Source organism: Carassius carassius, chromosome 6 (genome assembly GCF_963082965.1).
Source record: "Carassius carassius chromosome 6, fCarCar2.1, whole genome shotgun sequence".
Taxonomy (NCBI): Eukaryota; Metazoa; Chordata; class Actinopteri; order Cypriniformes; family Cyprinidae; genus Carassius; species Carassius carassius.
Window position 1 is genome coordinate 14,986,329 of NC_081760.1, and position 21,000 is coordinate 15,007,328.

Here is a 21,000-nt window from a genome sequence, read left to right on the forward strand (position 1 = left end):
ATCGACCTACGGCCTAGGGTGTCCTGGTGCCACGTGTACTGATGGACACCCTTATGCTTGAACATGGTGTTCGTTATGGACAAGCTGTAACTAGCACAGAAGTCCAATAACTGAATACCGCTCGGGTTCAGATCAGGGGGGCCGTTCCTCCCAATCACGCCCCTCCAGGTGTCACTGTCGTTGCCCACGTGGGCGTTGAAGTCCCCCAGTAAAACGACCCGTAGGCACAAACGACAGTGAGAGACCTATCCCCGACCCGAAGGCGCAGGGAAGCGACCCTCTCGTTCACCGGGGTAAACTCCAACACATGGCAGCTGAGCTGGGGGGCTATAAGCAAACCCACACCAGCCCGCCGCCTCTCACCATGGGCAACTCCAGAGTGGTGAAGAGTCCATCCTCTCTCGAGGAGTGTGGTTCCAGAGCCCAAGCTGTGCGTAGAGGTGAGCCCGACTATCGCTAGTCGGAACCTCTCAACCTCACGCACAATCTCGGGCTCCTTCCCCGCCAGTGAGGTGACGTTCCACATCCCTAGAGCTAGTTTCCGTGTCCAGGGATCGGGCTGTCGAGCACCCCGCCTTCGACTGCCCCCCAATTGTCTAAGCACCGGCCCCTTACGGTCCCTCCTGTAGGTGGTGAGCCCACGGGAAGGCGGCCCCACGTCGCTCCTTCGGGCTGAGCCCGGCCGGACCCCGTGGGGGGAGGCCCGGCCACCAGGCGCTCGCATACGATCCCCAACCCCGGGCCTGGCTCCAGGTTAGGGTCCCGGCTGCGCCATACCGGGCGACGTCATGGTCCTTTGATTTAGTCTTCTCATAAGGGGGTTCTGAACCGCTCTTAGTCTGACCCGTCGCCTAGGACCTGTTTGCCTTGGGAGACCCTACCAGGGGCATATAGCCCCGGACAACATAGCTCCTAGGGTCATTCGGGTACTCAAACCCCTCCACCACATTAAGGTGGCAGTTCAAGGAGGGGGTAAAATTAATTTTTTTTTATTTATTTATTTTTCTGATGATGATTATTGATCTAGAGAGTCCAGAGAATTGTGCTGAAGTGGTTATATTGAGATTGAGTGAAAACCTATAGGACTAGTTCGCAAAAGTAGGATTTTGACATAATTGGGAATATTTAATGAACAATTTGATTGACAGCAGTGGTTCTACAGGCAAATGTGTTCAGAATGAGTAGGTCTATTAGATAATATTAATATTTTGTGTATGTGCAAAACACAATAATGTCTTATTGCAGTGGTTGATTTCTTTCAAACTTCTAATAGATTCCAAAGGCATTTTTTTCCAGCAAGTGACTAAGCTCTGCAATTGTTTAAATTTGACCAAAGACTGAGGTCTAACATATGTGTACCAAGTTTGGTGATGATCTCTTTCTGTTCAAATGTTGTATGCGTTTCAGTAAAAGTGGCCCCTGCTCTTTCAAAGTTTTGGCATCCCATTGCAAGGCTGATTGGAAAGGTGTTTGGATAATTATTGATAATCCCTGTCCAGAGAATGTTTTTTTGTACTGGTTTGGTTCCAATCAGGCAAAACACCTAGAACTTGTTCGCCAAAGCAGATTTAGGTATGTGTTTTGTCCGCTGTGAGCCAAGGATTTCAATGACATAAGGTCTACAAAAAGTCTACAACTAATGGTTTAGGAGTTATGAGGGATTTTGTACTTTTGATTGATGTAGCGCTCCCGTCAGGCTGATTGGGGCGAGCCCTGGTGATGTTGTAGACAGTGTGAGTACTACCATTCCTCCAAGTTTCAAGTCTCTATTCTAACGGTTTGGTCTGCCTGATCAGTTTGATCAGTTACATGGAGATTTCTGATCCTTGGCCATTCTAACAATTACAATAGGGTTTCAGCACTACAAGCTTGAACCCCTAAATAAATGACACTGTTCCAAACCCATCTAACTTTTTCTTTAGTGGAAAATAAAAGCTGCTCCATTAATTACAAAAATTACAAAATGTCCCTCAAAACTATCATACATTATTCATTATGACTCTTCTGCTCGATACTTTTCAAGTATTCAAAAAACTTAAAAGAGCTTTTTGTGAGGAAAACACCCAAACCTTAGTCATTATTCATGTACCTTTTTTATATTAATGATGCACAATTTTTTATTTAATTTAATTTTTCTCACGCAAAGAGAGCCCTGTAAATGCAAATTAATTTAAGAGCTAAAGTGGAGGAAATATTGTCAATGAATAACTTCTAACACAAAGCTACTGCATATGACTTCAGAAGAGTGCAGGTCTTTTTATAACTTTTCCGGTGTTTTTTTGTATTGGTTTTATAATTTTGTTATATGGAAAAGAGCAGCATGAACATTCTGCTGAATATCTCCTTTTGTGTTACACAGAAAAAAGCAACTCAGCCGGGTGTGCAATAACATTAGTAAGCAAATGATGCCTGAATTGTCATTTACGGATTAACTATTCCTTTAATTTCTGAAGAAAAAAACGTTCATTTTTCATTTCTCATTTATTTCTCAATGTGATATTTAGTATATAAATTTGAAGATTTTAATTCTCTTAACATCTTTTGGTTACAATCTCAGACAACACAAAGACTTTGAGAGCTTGTGTTTGTGTAATGTCTGCTGGATGGTTCTGTAGACAGTAGACACTCGCAGTCTGCCTGATTTTAATTAAAGACTCTGCAGTAAACATTGACAGTATATATGGTAACCAGGCAGGAATTTCACTGGCAACGAGAATTCAAACAGCCTGGTCTGTGAGAAAGGTCTGAAGACATTGAACAAGATAAAACCAGTCAAAAGAGCATATCTACTCTTTTCTAAGGAAGTGCTACATGACTTGAAAAACCATAATCACATATCTTTCTTTCTTTTTTCCTCCAAATACAACTTATTTATACATTTTCTCACAAATGTTGTTATAATTATTTCATGGCATCATGATCATGACAGTTTCCCAGGAGGGCACAACACAACTAAACTTATAAAATTGACAACATTAAGCAAATGCACAACAGTATAAAGCCATGATGGAAGACAATTAAAGGAATAGTTCACTCAAAATTGTGCATGTCGGGATTTTAAATAGATTCACATTTCCTTTAGGTTAACATTTGCTTTACAAGTCTTTAGCAAGAAACGTAATGCATAAAATGCGAACTTTTTTTTAAACAAAATTTTAATTGCATTTAATGCATAATTTTATTTACATAATAAAAAAACATTATTTCACTGAATGCATATTTAAAAAAATATTTACAGAATTAAAACATACTGCATAATTAGTCAAATTCATTTAATGCATAATTTAATTTATATTATTTATCAAAAATAAAATATATATATAATTTATGATTTTAATTTCAATGAATGCATAATTAAATTTACACAATGTAAAATCAAATCTAATTTCAAATCTAATAATTTATAATTTCATTTTATTGAATGTACAATTAAATTAATTAATTTTAATTTAATCCATAATTTAATTTACATAAACTAATTCATAACTTAATTGACTAATAAAAATGACAAAAGTGACATATATAATAGCCAATTCAAAATCTGAATTAATATTATAATATAGTATAAAAATAATACTCAAATGTAAAAGTCTAGATGCATTTTCTATGCAAATGTAGGGCTTGGTATCAAGTTCGATACTCTTTTGGTACCGAACATATTGCCTCGATAACATCAAGTACCTTAAATTGCCCATTACAAACATTAATTACATTCATTACAAAATTTCAATAAGGGGTTAATCTCAACAACATCAGTGAGTCAATATGCATGCAGCATGCTTAATTTACCTAAAGGTGATCAAGGTAAAACATTAGTTTACACTGGTTACACCCAGAGACTTGGCTCACATGTCTGTTTTATAGGCTTCAGACAAAATATATGATCTACTGTATGATCCGCTTTGTAAAAAAAGAAAAAAAAAAGAAAAAGAGGTGTTAATGTACGTCCAGCCTTTTAGGTTTAATTCATAACCATGTTCTGTCATCAAATTCTATAATAACAGTACAATACCAAGACACATAAGGAAATATTTGACACAGATATTGCAAAACCTTACAAATAAAGTTTCTTTATATAAGACAGGGGTATTCAATTAAAGTTTTCTAAGAAGCACGCTTCTATATTTTCCAAGCAGAGGTCTGGACATAAAAAAAATAATAATAATAATAATAATAACTTTTTCAGAATTTACATTCATTGTATTTTTTACATTTAGATACATGCAAGGCCATGTGACAGAATAAAATACTGTTGTTTTTTTTTCAGGGTTTTGCTGCTGCTATTGTGACGGTTTTAGAGATTAACTCTTTATCTCTGAGTTGCAGGTGATTGGCTGAAGACAGTGATTGTTGTACACCTGAACATAATTAGGACTCTCTATAAGAGACTGGGACAGAGAGGAGAGCACTGATTCTTAATGGTGTTCTGTTATACGGATTAATAAATCCATTTATTAAATTAGTTGTAGTGTGGTGACTCCCTTATTTTGTTGCGACTCTGAAGAGATCGTAACACTATACTATTTTAATATTTAGCTTAAAAGCATTATCCACTAAAAACAATGTAGCTACAATAATCAAAACTTTCTCATCTTGAGCAAAAAAAGATAACAAGCAGTTTTAACGTTTAAGTTCTATCCTAGCCATCTAACAACATTTTTCCCAATTAAAATGACATAATTATTTTGAAATGTTCTTAGCCTACAGATTAATGATGCTAAATCACATCTGAAAAATAACTATATTTGCATAATTGTTGTTTTCTGTTGTGTTTCAGTGAAAATAATCAATAATTTTCACCCTGTTTTTGTTATTGTTAACATAACAGCGTCATACGCAGCTCTGAGAGCGAGATTCTGAAAAGAGAGAGAAAGCACATGGAGCGAAAAGGGCTTGAATAAAGCGTGTTTTGCTTTAGATAAAAGTATTAGAGGATATAGTGCTGAAAGATATTTACCATAAATGACCCTGAGCGCTTGTTATAATCCGCTCCACTGTTTTGACATGCCTCTTACTTGAAATGGTGCTGTGTTACGGCTCGCGGTCCGGATGAATGTCGGGGTGCGGATGCGGTTCGCAATTTGAATAACAGTCATATAAGTATTTAAGGATAAAAGACTCAAGTTGCTTTTTCAATTTTCACAAGATGTTGAAACTAAAAACTATTTGAACTTTATTAAAACTATTTGCACTGATATCAAAGTCAAGGTCGGTATCGATAATAAAAAATTTTAACGATACCCAGCCCTATGCAAACAGCAGAATTTGAGTGTGACAGTTTCTCTAAAATTATATTAAAAATTTAAATTAACATAAGTGAACCTTACATAATTTCTATTAATATATCTTAATTGTATTAATTTAATTGAGTTGTGGTTTTATTCTGTTGTGCTATGGGCTACAGTATTTTTATTAAGTTGTTTTAAGTAACTAACCTGTAGGGGTGACAGTCACTTCTCCTATCTCCATTGTCTTCTCCTGAATGCGGTTCCAGATTCCCTGCTCTCTTGTCCACAATTTGGCTGTACACACATACATGCCCTGATCAGCTGGTGTTGCTCCGGAGAGTATGAGACTGTGCAAGACGCCGTTTCCCATTTCTAGACGCATCCCTCCATCTGTGTAGCGCTGCATGTAGTCATCACCAACTGTCACACCAAAATCTGGACCAAAGGTCAGCAGGTCCTCTAGTAGAGATGAGCCTCTCTTAACTGACCATGTAAGAGACAGGTAAATTCCTTCGATGAAATTGCGGGAGACGTTACACTGGAGTCTGATAGATCTGCCCTCATGAACCACAGGGTTTGGGACATCAGCAGCCATAATCAGACTGCTGGGAAAAACTAAAATAGAAAAGAAAACTTCTAGAGAAGAGGTACAAGCACAAACACACAGATAAACTACTAAATACTAAATACTATTTCAGTTTTTCTAGTTCAAAATTTTGTGAATAATTCAATGCGTTTTTGTGCAACTATTTGTGAAATTTACTAGCAATTTCAGAGTGAAAATTTGACGCCAGCAATTTTTAAGGAAACTAAACATTTTCAAATATTACAAATATTTTTGTGAAAAACCATCATACATTTTACTTTTCAGGATTCTTAGATGAAAAGACAGTGAAAAACGACAACATTTATTTGAAATAGAAATATGTAACATTATAAATGTCTTTAATGTCATTTTTGATTAATTTAATGTATCCATGATGAATACAAGTATAATTCCTTTTAAGTATTATTTGTCTGTCTGCTCTCTAGATATCAGTGGCTATATTATATTATTTATAGCTGTAAATTTAAGAAAGGTCGACTAAACATGACATTTGCTCTTTACAATAGAAGATTAGACACTGTACTTTACACTTTTTACTACTACACTTTAATTCAATCAAAACTAACAATTAATAACTCTAAATTAATAATTTTTACTTGCAAAAAAAATTTTCAATTTATTTCCTATTAAAATTCAACCAATATTTATTACTAAATGACACAGACATGACGAATAAAAAAATGGCATCTGGGGAAACTGTGTTTGCTTTAACAGCTTTCTGTCAATGAATTACAGTAATAATACGGCAGGAAATGCCACTGTACATCGCCATCCAACCACTGAACATAGATTGCATAAAGACGAATGTAAAAATGAAACAAAACACACATTACTGAAACGATACAATGTTAGTCTAACATTAAAAGCCGACTTCATGTCTACCAGGTCTAATCACAAGGATGCACCAGTCACTGAACCAGATTGACAAGTAAAACCATCAGAGGTGAACTTGTGGAAACAGATGCAATCAAAGAGGTTTACTCTCTAAATACGATCAAAAGTCCTTACGTGCTCTGTCACAATCAACTATGAACTGTCGACCCAAAGGAAGGAGACAGAGGTGTAAAATAACCAACAGAAAAACACTATTAGAATTAATAATAGAATCTATAACTCTGATTGTATATCTAGTTTACTTGTTTAGTAATGGACTAAACTCACTAGTCTCATGTTAATACATCTAAAATCTAGAGGCAACAATTTCAAAACGGTGTGTATTTTTCTCTAGTCCCAACATCTTTCAGTGTTGGATGGATGGATGGATGGATAAACAGATAGATAGATGGAGAGATGGACAAACAGATTAGTGGTTGAATGGATGGATGGGGAGACGGACAGACAGACAGACTGCAGTGTTGTGCATGAACGCGTTCAATGAACGCGTTCATATTTTCGCCGAACGCTGAACTGAATGAATCACTTTTCATACAATGAACGTGAACGAGAGCGGTGCTCACTCTGGCAGGAATGAACAGCACGCGCAGTTCACGTTCACGCTCATTTGAAAAGTCAGGTTTTACCAGGGCTTAATTTGAGCCGGAACATGTTCCGTCACCTCCGACATTTTATCCGGCATCTCCTGTGTCACTAAAATTAATTGCCTAAATGAAAAAAAAAATTACTGTTTGTGTAGTGTTCAATGTTTGTGACACATGACTTGCGCGCTTGTTGTACTAGTTGAGATTGCTGTTAGCCTCGATCGTTTCACGCAGGGGGAAAATGTCAAAAAGACAGGAAAGTTTGCTTAACTTTTTCAAATACGCTGGACAGTCAGATCCCAAACAATCAAAAATCGTTTCCGCTGATCAAAAAGGAGACCACGGTGGACACAGTAGCCTAGTATCGATATCTCGTTATTTCGACATAATAAGGGGACATTCTTATCTGCATTAAGCCACATTAAGCGTTCTTATAATGGTTTTCTATGGGAGGAAAATGCTTAACCGTTCATATTATGGGCTCATCTGATTTTTTTGTACATAGCATAGCCTATTTGTTAGGATTTTAGCAGAGGTGGGTAGAGTACCCAAAAACTGTACTCAAGTAAAAGTAAAAGTACTTCTAGAAATATTTACTCAAGTAAAAGTAAAAGTACTAGTCTTGAATAGTTACTTGAGTAAGAGTAAAAGAGTATCGGATAAAAAATCTACTCAAGTAGTTAATTACTAGTTACTTTGAGTCATATATACTGAGCCTATTTTTATTTAGATATATAGATAAAATGTATGTAATGTATGTGTGCGTGTATAAATGTATATATTTCATCAGCCTTTACTCCAATTTATGTAATTTATTATAAAACCCTGTCTGTTTACTTAAGTAACAGATATAGGTATCATGCCATAACATATTTTTAATACGACTGACTTTATATTAAATGTGAATTTAACATTGAAAGTTAATGTAATATAAATATTGCTACTAATCTTTCATTGTTCAGAAAGAGAGCAAATAACATTTACATTATTAAAGATCATTTTCACTGACAGTCTAGATTTCAATCACTCTCAGAAACTCCCATTAAAATCACTGAAACTGTTAACACTGTGAAATCAGTATCTTAATTAAAGATTCGTACACACATCTGCACTTTGTTGTTTCTGACGAGAGAATTCGCCAGAAAGAGGTATTCAGTCAGCGAGCGAGTGAAGGAAGCACCGGCATTTTAGCGATGACTCATCTGAACACCTCTGATTGGCCAATGCTTTAATAAGCTCAAAAGAATCATGTGTGATTTGTTATAATGTGCAGCGCTGTATAAACGCATCTATCTCTGGCTCAGCGCCAGCAAGTAATCACAGATCTGAATTTAGCAGCTGATGATATGTATTAAAATTAATAAAATCTTAATCGGCTATTTTTTGTCTTTTGGAAGCTGCATTCAACTTGACTCCCCTCTGTTATAAGCCACACACGTACAACAAACTAATGTCACAGTGGTATCGTGTACTGTAATCGAATGTAGCCCAAGTTATTACCTGTTAAACAGTAGACAGCACATGCGGTGTTCATCTAATAAGGATCTCCATCGCTAGCAAATAATAGCCTTTGCAGATTTGCTTTCATTTCAGTTCAGCTCCAGCCACGTTTTCAACGCTGCTGATATTCTTAAACGTTAAAACTCTGAGTGAAGTCAGATGCTCAGCGCGTGCGGCAGGGAACTGAACGACTCATTCAAACTGATTCATGAACCAATTCACTCGTTTGCCAACTGGTTTGATCAAGCCTTTGAACAGAATTGACTCAAAAGAATGAATCATTCACGAATGGGCATCGCTCATTGCCCAGAGAAAAGTAGACGGCGCGTTTGGAATAAACTGAAGCATTCATAACATTTATTGCATTAAGATAAAGTAACGAGAGGAGCGTCGCCCACAGTAACGAAGTAAAAGTACAGATTTTTCCCCCAAAAATTACTCAAGTAAGAGTATAAAGTATTAGTTACCCCAAAAAATTACTCAAGTAAATGTAACGAAGTAAATGTAACTCGTTACTACCCACCTCTGGATTTTAGTATCCTAATTAGGCTAATAAATGCACGCACAATTATCCGTGAACTTGATTTGAACAAATGCCTTTCAACTTGTGTGTGCAAAATTAAGAATTAAATTAATGTGCAGAAATTTGTACAAATAGAGAGTAGGCTATGTAGGCATACTATACTGTTGTAGCCATTTAAAAAAGCGCGTTTCATATTTGTTAAAATATTATAATGATACAAATGAACTGAACTAGTTCGTTTTTAGATATGTGAACTTAGTTCATTTTTTTTAAAAAAAAGAACTATGAACATGAACTAGTTCATTATCATCTGTGTGAACTGAACTTTGAGCTAGTTCTTTTTAAGTATGAACTTGCACAACACTGACAGACTGACAGACAACAGATAGATAGATCTATCTATCTATCTATCTATCTATCTATCTATCTATCTATCTATCTATCTATCTATCTATCTATCTATCTATCTATCTGTCTCTCTATGTGTATACTGAGCATTTGCAATAATCACACATTTAGTTTTAAACTTTGAATAAATGCATTAATTTAAATAAATAAATATGATTCGAGTCACTATTATTTTCTGTGCCAATCAAAATCATTCAGAACAGTAACCGCTGAAATGATCACTGATCTGATCTTGACTGATCTGCAGTTCTTGTACACGAACGCTCTGCTGGATCTGATGGAGTCGCCAGAACTCTCCACCTGCTACAGTTAGCGTGTTACTCCACGAACAAGCAGACAGGAGGGAACGCAGCATCTGACAGCAGGTAGTTAGTTTGAATGCTAGTGTTCATCAGCTTGTGTGCCACGCAGGAATGCTGCTTATCTACAGCACATCACTGTTAAAACAGAAATGTGAAGACAAACCCTACAGATCTTAGAGATGTTGCAAGCTTTTTGCAGAGCAGTTTGCAATCTTGAAATCTTTTTAATAGTGATTACCCTCAGAGAGAAGAGCTACTGAACATGACAACTTCTGTTCCAACCAGATTTTATCTTCATTTAGGTGCCAATATTATTTCTAGTTACTTAAATAAATTCTTCATTTTAGCTTTTTGCACTCTGGTCAAAATTTTTAATAATTAAGATTTTTTTTTAAATGTATTTTAAATTAGTTTTCTATTGTTTTTAACATTGTTAATAATATGTTTCTTGAGTAGCAAATCAATATATTAGAATGATTTCTGAAGGATCATGTGACAGTGAAGACTGGAGTAATAATGCAGAAAATTCAGAACTGCATCAGAGCAATAAATTACATTTTATAATATATTCACATAGAAACAGTTATTTTAAATCGTAATAATATTTCATTATTTTTAATCAAATAAATGCAGCCTTAGTGAGCATAAGGGTCTTCTTTAAAAAAAGAAAATCATAATTCTAACTTCTGGAAAATTTTGACCAGTAATATTTTGTCTCAGATGATTCTCCTAAAATTTCATAAATAGGAGAAACTTAAACTAGTAAAAGTTTAGAGCTATACATTTAATGTGAATAGCAGATCATTTGTTCTTGGAAGCATTTCATAAGAAACATTCAAGTTCGTATTAAGATCTGTGACTTCTGAAAAAACATCTGAGAGCCAACAAAAAAATAATAATCTACATTGACATTAAATCACACTGCTGTCAGGAGAAACTATTGAGATGGATTGATGTCCTGTGGGTTCTTACACAAATCGCCAGTGTTGACTCTAATTTTCAACACGATCAGTCAGTGCTCATGAACTAATGATAATGACAATATCATTAACCCAGTGAATTTTGCACAATAAATGCTGCTGGTGTTCAGAGTTTAGGCTTGCTAGTCCACAGTCAAAAAGAATGAACTTTTAAAACAAAATTGCTTTTAAACACATAATTCATAAGCCATCGGTAATTAATGCACTGAACTGCATGCCCAGCTATTATAAATAATTATAAATCTGGTCTGAACATCTACAGTATATACTTTTAAATCAAGATATATTTACTTGAGACCCAAAATGACTTGTTTGTTTATTGAAAAATTAAAACTAAATGAGATGAGCCAATAGCTTTGTGGTTAGTGTGTCGGCACATTTCACCGACCCAAGTTCAATTCCAGTCTTGAGGTTCTTTGCCGCTCCCCTTTCTCCTCCCAGTGCTTTCCTGTCATATCTCAATAAAAATAACTTAAAAAACTAAATGAGATTATGCTTAAAACAAGAAAAATATTTGCCAATGGGGTCAGAAAATAATCTTGTTTTCCCTTTAAATACAAGTTTAAGCATGTAGTGCTGAAAACTTAATTATTGTATAGACCAAATATACCCAAAAGTCTATAAATCCTAAACTAAAACTGAAAACGCATTAGATAATATTAAACCTAATTTTCTGCATATTCATTATGCATTTGTTTTATTTATTTGTTTGCAAATGTTTTACACCAGGTAATTTAAAACTGCACATACTGACCTTGCAGCTGGACGTCTGCTTCATAGTTTCCACTAATGACCGAGTCTGTGCTCGGAGTACTGCAGCGGTAGATGGCGCTGTCACTAACTCGAGCCTCCTGAATTCTTAGTTCAACAGCGTTGTCTGCTAGTCGTGACACACTAATGTCGTTGCTCCATATGCGGTCCTGAAGAGAGTGGTCTGTGAAACGATCATCAAACGTTGAGATCACATTGATGGTTTCTGTCCCTCGTGTTATAGTCCATTCAAAATCCTGCTCTCTCGGGCCCTCGTACTCCGATACATCACAGTGAATGGACAGCGGCTGGCCCTCGACCCGGAGCAGGGGGCCCCCGGACACCATCACCGACCTGCAGTGGCATAAACCTTCAAAACACAAATACAACACTGCTTTATTGATTTCCATATGAAACAGGACTTGCTCATCTTACTAATCTTACTCTTGTATTTTGGTTAATTATGATTTTAAACACACTAGAAAAAGTGGTAACCTGTAATTGTTACAATAAATAGCTTTTTCTACCCGAGTTAAAGGGATACTCCCCCACAAAATGAAAATTTTTGTCATTAATCACTTATGTCGTTCCAAGCCCGTAAAAGGTTTGTTTGTCTTTGGAACACAATTTAAGATATTTTGGTTGAAAACCAGGAGGCTTGTGACTGTCCCATTGACTGCCTAGTAAATTACACTGTCAAAGTCCAGAAAAGTATGAAAGACGTCATCAGAATAGTCCATCTGCCATCAGTGGTTCAACCGTAACATTATGAAGTGACGAGAATACTGTTTGTAAATGAAGAAAACAAAAATAACTTTGTTCAACAATTTCTTTGTCAACAGTCTCCTGAAAACTGAAAAGAAAACAGTGCATCCTTGTGGCACGCCTGACACAGAAGAGCAGTTTAGGCAGTTTGAGTGATGTGGAGAGACACAGAAGAGACTGTTGACAATGGAATTGTTGAACAAAGTTATTTTTGTTTTCTTCATTTACAAACAGTATTCTCGTCACTTCATAATGTTACGGTTGAACCACTGATGGCAGATGGACATTTCTGACAGTGCTTTTCATACTTTTCTGGACTTTGACAGTGTAACTTACTTGGCAGTCTATGGGACAGTCATAAGCCTGGCAGTTTTCATCCAAAATATCATAAATTGTGTTCCGAAGATGAACAAAGCTTTCACTGGTTTGGGACAACATGGGGGTAAGTGATTAATGACAAAATTTTCATTTTGGGGTGGAGTATTCCTTTAACCCATAAAAACTTTTGTCGGTATAAATGAATGTATTTAGGTGATTTAGCTATATTAATAATTTCGACATGAATAAAACCAGTTCCCTTTCGAGGGAACTTCGAACTGCGTCCTCTAGGGGCCGCTATGGGGAACACCTCGTCGTGACCCGTGTCTGAAGCATACATTGAAAAAACACCAACTTGTTGGCCGGCGACAGCCTCCGACATCACTACCGGCGCGACTATAAATCAGCACCGGGAGAGCACGTATCTATCTTCTTCATCTTCACTGACTGTTTTGTTTGAAGCGCGTATATGCGTTAATCGACTTCAGAGGGTGAACTTCATCTTTTATCCTCCCCTTCCTAATTTCCCTGTTACCACCACCTCTCCACGTAATCGAGGTTAGGTGGAAACCTCTCGCATAAGTCTCCTATGCTGGACCTATAAAGTTTTTATGGTTCTATGTTCATAGCAACCACCTGACTGATGGTCCAGACTAAAAGGAGGCGCCCCTTGAGCGGGGCTCCGGCGCAGGAGGGTGGGTGAGTAAATGTAACCCTCTCTGTATATACTTATGTGTATTTAATTGCTGGTGGTTAGGTGTCTACTAATAAACTCTGTGAGTTTCCTTTGCAGTGATCAGTTACAGTGTTTACTAAACACTCGCCAGCACCAGCCATCCGGCTTCATGTTCCGGTATTAGGCGGCTGAGATCACAGGTTTCTGAGGGAGCCTCCTTGATCATCAGAACTGGCACAGCACTGCAGGGAATTTCATGGATGTCTGGTCAGGTCACCCCGAGGGGTCTCTTGGTCGCTTAGGGGTGCTGTCGCATCTAGCGGGAAGTGGAGGTGGCAGTTACATAAGTCTTCTTGTATATGCTGCCTCAGGTGATGCTCCCCTCGCCCGAGGTGTGTAAAATTGAGCTTGCCTCTCCCGTGAGATTCAGCGCCTCTGTGATGCTTAGGAACCTTTAAGTACAAACGCTAAGCTTTGTGTACTTTCTCAAAACCACATGGTGGTAAGTTTGCACGCAAGACTCTGCAAACTTTCTGAAATCTTGTACGATAAGGGTTACGCGCTCCACTTCATTCCCTTTCTTGAGATGATTAGACCTTGGTTCCCTGGGCTCCATTCAGCCAGTGTGTATTTGTTTATACACCTTAAGCATCGCTTCCCTCAACATGAGGGGCTATTTGGGTGATTCTCGTGGTAATTTAGCAGCGCTCCCCTTTTTCCAAAAGAGGGTCACCTATAAGCGTGCTACTCTGAGCTCGGAGTTCTCCTCTCATATGAGACTGAGTTCTCTGTTTTTTTCCCCAGAGTGCTCAAGTATTGTTTCCATAGGTCGAGTTGATTACTCTCAATCATACTGTTTTGAGATGCAACATTCCATCTATGAGCTGCTCTATCAGAGTGCCATGAGAGCCCCTCCTTAGAACAGTATTTGAAAATCCATGGTATGGTAAGTGTGCATGTGAAGTCTTTGCACACTATCTGATATCCACACTGTGGTAAGTTCGCACGCTAGTATTCTGCGTTCTTTCTAAAATCCTATATGGTGAGGGTTTCGCGCGGTTGCTTCGTGCCCTTTCTTGAGTTGGTAAAAGCCCCGTTCATCTTGGGCACCACTACACCTATGTATCCTCGGATACCTATCTAAACAGGGTGTTGCTACTAGAGAACTGTCGAGACAGCTCTTTCAGCAAGCTTATGCGTAAGCTAGCGGTAGCCCCTGTGTGACAGGCAAGACTTGGTAGAAATGCTAGGTTCTTAGCCTTATCCCTTTAAAGGAATCTTTCCTGATTCCAAGCCTTCAGCTCTACCCTGGGCCGTGGCCCTAGCAATTAAGTTGGGTATGTAGCTTAGGCCTTTTGGCCGTAAGGGGTACTGTCACACACAGCCGTCTAAACCTCCCAGGGGCAACTCCCATGGAAATGGTAGAGTTGGTACTTAGTGCTCGCCATGATTCTGGCCTGCACTCCCCTCAGCATGGCGGCGTAGGTATACTGTTCCCCATTGCGGCCCCTAGAGGATGCAGTTCGAAGTTCCCTCGAAAGGGAACTGTCTCAGGTTACGTATGTAACCATAGTTCCTTGAGTAGGGAACGAGACACTGCGTCCTCTAGCTCCCTCCCATGCTTTGGACGCAAGCTTCAGACAAAGAAGATAGTGACGTGCTCTCCCGGTGCTGATTTATAGTTGCGCCTGTAGTGACGTCGGAGGCTGTCGCCGGCCAACAAGTTGGTGTTTTTTCAATGTATGCTTCAGACATGGGTCACGACGAGGTGTTCCCCATAGCGGCCCCTAGAGGACGCAGTGTCTCGTTCCCTACTCAGGGAACTATGGTTACATACGTACCATTTAGATCAGAGGTGGCCAAACTTTTTAATATGAAGGGCAAGAAATAGACTTAATTGAGGGCTTCAAAGTACATTTTAAATTAATGTATTAAATTAATTAATATTAATGTAACATTAATTAAAATTAAATTAATTTAAACTGATATTAAATGAATGTATTAAAATGTATACAATTTTAATATAATTATATATATATATATATATATAGATAGATAGTTTTTTTTAAAAGAAATTCACTTATATTGTTCTTTAGATTTCATTACAAAAATATTTAATATAATTCTATTAATTAAATAAATATAGTATATTATATACAGTATATTAAAATTAATGGCCCTGGTTTAGGCTTCTCTGATGACTCTGAAAACAGGATACAGGTTTAACTCATTCAAAATACTTCTTAATGTTACACTGTCATATATGCAAAAGAAATCTAATGTATCTCTTGCTCTGGCTACTGACCACCAGGTCCGTATACAGAATTCCTAAAAGAATTTGCAGATTTACTCTCAGACCAACTGGTTACTGTTGATAAAGTGCTAATTGTCAGAGATTTTAACATTAGCATTGATATTACATATTATCCAGTAGGATTTGTGTTTATTGACCTAATATACTTTTTTTGGAGTCAAGCAAAACATCACCGGGCCCACTCATCGTTTTCAACATATGCTAGATTTAATTATGTTGCATGGAATTGACCTTACTGATATAGATATTGTACCTTAAATTGATGATGTTACTGACCATTTCCTTGTATCGTGCATGCTGGGTATTACTAATATTAACTATATGGATATGTGTTATCGTCTGGGCAGAACTATTGTTCCAACCACTAAAAAATAGATTAATAACCTTAATAAGAATTATCTCAGCTGGTCTGTGTACCCATAAATACACATGAACTAAATGAAATGACTATCTACATGGGCATCATCTTTTCTAATACATTAGAAGCTGTTGCCCCCATCAAATTGAAAAAAGTTAGAGAAAAACGTACTGTGCCATGGTACAACAGCAATACCAGTTGTCTCAAGAAAGAAACTTGTAATCATGAGTGTAAATGGATAAAAACTACAGTGACTTGGAAGCTTTTAGAATTTCATGGAAACAGTATGTCTAGCTATAGACAGGCTCTAAAAGATACCAGATATCCACAGACTCATAGAAAATAACCAAAACAATCCAAGATTTTTATTTAGTACAGTGGCTAGATTAACAAATAACCAGAAGTCAATCGATTTAAATATTCCATCACAATTTAATAGAAATGACTTTATGAATTTCTTCACTGATTAAATAGATAACATCAGAAATACAATAACAAAATGTAGATTCTACAGCATCTAATACTTCAGTTTCATCCATTGCACCCAAAGAACAAATGCAGTGCTTTACAACTATAGGACAGGAAAAGCTAAATAAACTTATCACTAGGGGTGCGCAATAAATATCGTCCGATAATTAATGCGCATCTCGTCAGTAAAGCCGGTTATCTAATCAGCGGTAAATTCCATCTGGTGCGGGATTTCACATAGAGCAGCTGTTACTATATGGAGCCATTGTTAACTGACAAGCTGCGCAACTCAATGCTGATAATGAAAGTGGATTTGCGCAGCTTGTCAGTTAACAACGGCTCTGTGTAGTAACAGCTGCTCTATGTGAATTCACACACCAGATGGAATTTACAGCTGATTAGATAACCGGCTTTACTGACGAGAAGCGCATTAATTATCGGACGATATTTATCGCGCACCCCTACTTATCACTGCATCTAAACCAACAACATATTTATTAGATCCTGTACCCACTAAATTACTGAAAGACCTGTAATCTGTAGAAGAAGAATATTATCAATTATCAATATTATTAACTCGTCATTATCTTTAGGTCACGTCCAAAAAACATTCAAGCTGGTGGATATTAAGCCTCTTGTCAACAAACCACAACTAAATCCTAATGAACTGTCAAATTACAGACCCATTTCAAATCTTCCATTTATGTTTAAAAAAAAAATTCAGAAAATATTTCAGTCAGAATTCAGGGCCCATCATAGCACAGAAACTGCACTTGTTAACTTCAAATTACTTGCTTCAGACAAAGGCTGCATCTCATTGCTAGTTTTACTGGGTCTTAGTGCTGCGTTCAACACTATAGATCATGACATACTCATAAATTGATTACAAAACTATAAGGGTATTCCAGGGCAGGCTTTAAGATGGTTTAGATCCTACCTGTCCGAACGCTACCACTTTCTTTATTTAAATGGTGAGTCATCTCATTTATCACCAGTAAAGAATGGAGTGCCACAAGGATCTGTCCTAGGTCCTCTGTTATTTTCAATATACATGTTGCCCCTTGGTAATATAATTAGAAAATGTGGAATTTGTTTCCACTGTTATGCTGATGATACTCAACTACATATCTCAACAAGACCAGATTAAACTTCTAAATTATCTAAGCTAACAGAGTGTGTTAAAAATGTAAAAGATTGCATGACCAATAATTTATAATTTTCCTATTAAATTTAGATAAAACAGAGATTTTTATAGATACTTATTGGACCAAAAAAACAGTACACAGGATCTCTTGGATTACAATTTGCAACTAGACAGATGCACTGTTCTTGTGAAGAAGCATCACTAATTATGTGACATATGATGTGACATATAACTTAACCATAACATAACAAAATATTTTACCTGATTCCTGAGTTTCATAAACACAAGTGCTGTTTGGTGTTTGGCACTTTACAGTGGGATTATGAGGATTATCTTCTAAGCACACATGCACTTTCATACAAAAAAAGACCACAAATGCAAATGAAGCACCATGCTAATGATAACTCTCACCCCACTAGACTTGCAAATGACACTAAATTAAAAAAAGACTATCTTAAAATATTCCTTTCTTACAGGAGAGCTCCTGTAACACAGAGTGACACACTTTAAGCCTTAGGCACCTACTGTAACTTCAAAACTGCGGAAGACAAAGGAGAAATGTGTGATTTAAAGCATTGTCATTTTCCCCATATGCTCATTTATTCTCTTTTGCACTATATTTAAAATAAATCAAGTCTATAGGAAATCTTTTCAGCTTTAGAAAATCACAAATTCTTAATATTTTTTATTAGTACAAACATGAGTGTTTAACAGACAGGTCTATGTGATGAATGCAGAATAGCAAAAAAAGAGAGGAAAGGTCATATAATCTGGTCTGTTTTTAAGTTCGTTTAAAGGACACGTGAGAATATAAATATGCAAATATATGCATGCAAATAATGCATACCCAAATATGTCAGCATATCGCACTGTACAACATTTTTAATTAAAAAAAAACTTTACAGACAACATTTTAATTTAGAACCTATACATTTTGACCATGTAAATCAGAAACTTTTAATCTAGACATGATTTTTATAATAATTTAGAGGTTTATTTAGGTCTCATGCAATATGCAAAGCAGATACTTTATGCAATGTTCCCGTAAAAATAACTGCCCTTCAAGGGTTGCAGTATTTAGGTAAAAAAAAAATGGCCAATTGGCCCTTTGAAGGTTAAAAGTTCTTGGAGTTTCTTTACAGGTTTTTTCAGATCTCTGATCAGTGGTTTGATTTCTGGCTTCTTTAAATTAAAGCACCAGTACATTTATGGTTTTCTACAGAAATCATAAATAAAATGTTTGAGGAACTAACAAAAGCTGTTAAACCCTTTTTGATTCAAATTACAATTATTATATTTTAAGAGTATAAGTTTGCATGCCATTCCATGTCATATATTAAGTTCAGGGTTATTATAACTAAAAATTAAAATTAAAATAAAACCATAAAATAAAACCACATCACTGTTAGTTAATGATAATAATAAAAAAACTATTTATTTCCAATAGTTGCCAAGGCATTCGTTCTCATTTGATTGAGATCTCATTTAATACACCTTTTGAGGTATTTACTGTAAATAGAAATCAAGAACTAATAATTATATAATGATTGTAATTAGAGTTCATTTAAAATGGAAATCTTAAATCTAGGCTAATTCAATATGCATACTTCCCTTGAGGAATTTAGTGTCAATTGTGACCATGCAAATCTAACAATATGAAGAATTTATGGCAGAACAAATCTATAATGATTCAGAGATGTAGTTAGATCTAATTTATTATGGAAATATATACTATACATCAATGTGTATTTACTTCCTTTGAGTATTTACTGTAAATATCATGCAAATCTAAGAAATCACGGCAGACCAATTCTATAATGACTGAGATGTTTCATAAAATCTCAGCAACAATGGCTAACGCTGTAAAAGGTGAAATCACAATCTAAACTATATCACTTTGAAAATGCTCCTAATGTAATCAGGTTGATTCAGTCATATTAAATTACATTTTGTCATAAATAAAAGCAGCTAATTCAGATGTCACCACTTGAAACGCATTTTAGGTAACCTAGCAAAACACTTTCATGTTTCTGACAGGAACACTGTTATTTGTCAGATACAACAGACGCACGCCGTGTGCGGAGGGTTTGTCATTTCTCTGCTACAATCGCAGTTCAGATGTTCCCGCAGCAAACTCACCGACAGCGGCGCACAGCAGGATCAGCGCTCGAGTCTCTCCCATGTCGCTGGAGACGCGCGGTCCGCCGCGTTATTCCTGATATGAGCTGACGACACACTGCTGGAGGGATAGACAGCTCCGGGATGCACCTGAGATCCAGAGACCCTCGCTGCGATGACGTCACGGCCTCGGTTTGAGCGTGAACGGGAGATGACTGACGAACGCGTCCACCGCGCGCGCGACCCCCTGATTGATTCACGGTCTTGGAAGTTCAACGGGACTCCCTACGAGAGACTGGAGGAACGTCACACACTCATTCACACGCGCGCGCACTCTCACACATACATACAGACTAGATAGATAGATAGATAGATAGATAGATAGATAGATAGATAGATAGATAGATAGATAGATAGATAGATAGATAGATAGATAGATAGATAGATAGATAGATAGATTTATGTGCTTATGTCTTATGTGCCCTCGCGTTCTGCAAGTGAACGTTGCTTGATTGTGCCATCCCAAAGAAGCACAAACTTTTACGGACTTTTAAATTAATGTTCCCTCCTGGTGGAATGACCACCCCAACTCAATCCGAGCAACTGAGTCCTTAGCCATCTTCAAGAATCGGCTTAAACCCCATCTCTTCCATCTTTATTCGACTCTCTATAGCACTCACTATTCTAATTCTATTCTTTAAAAAAAAAAAAAAAAAAAAAAAATCTAACTAGGCCCACCTTTCTAATCTTTTGTATTCCATTTTCTTTTCATTTGTTATACAATTATAAAAAAGACCTCTAACAATAACGTGCTCTATTCTTTTTCTATTCTTTCTGTTTTCTTTTTATTTATTATATTATTTAAAAGCCCTTGCTACTGTGTTTAAGCTAACTGAGACTTGTTATAGCCTAGTTGTCTACTTATCATTGCTCTTTTGTTGTTTTTTGATTGCTTCCATTGTCCTCATTTGTAAGTTGCTTTGGATAAAAGCGTCTGCTAAATGACTAAATGAAAATGTATTTTAATTCAGATGAGTTTCAGCTCCATTCTAGAATCATGAAT

General features: G+C 36.7%; 1 protein-coding gene across 1 annotated transcript in view; it reads right to left on the reverse strand.

Annotated features, from left to right (window-relative positions):
• The window catches only part of LOC132142407 (prostaglandin F2 receptor negative regulator-like), a 71,798-nt gene extending 51,564 nt beyond the window's left edge, over positions 1-20,234 (reverse strand). Inside the window, exons 1-3 of the mRNA XM_059552249.1 lie at positions 19,959-20,234; positions 11,781-12,146; positions 5,436-5,843 (exon numbers count right to left, since the gene is read on the reverse strand). Of these exons, the coding sequence (XP_059408232.1) occupies positions 5,436-5,843; positions 11,781-12,146; positions 19,959-20,001 (817 nt within the window). The 5' untranslated portion in view covers positions 20,002-20,234. The remainder of the gene's footprint in view (positions 1-5,435; positions 5,844-11,780; positions 12,147-19,958) is intronic.
• Between the last annotated feature and the right edge of the window lie 766 nt (positions 20,235-21,000).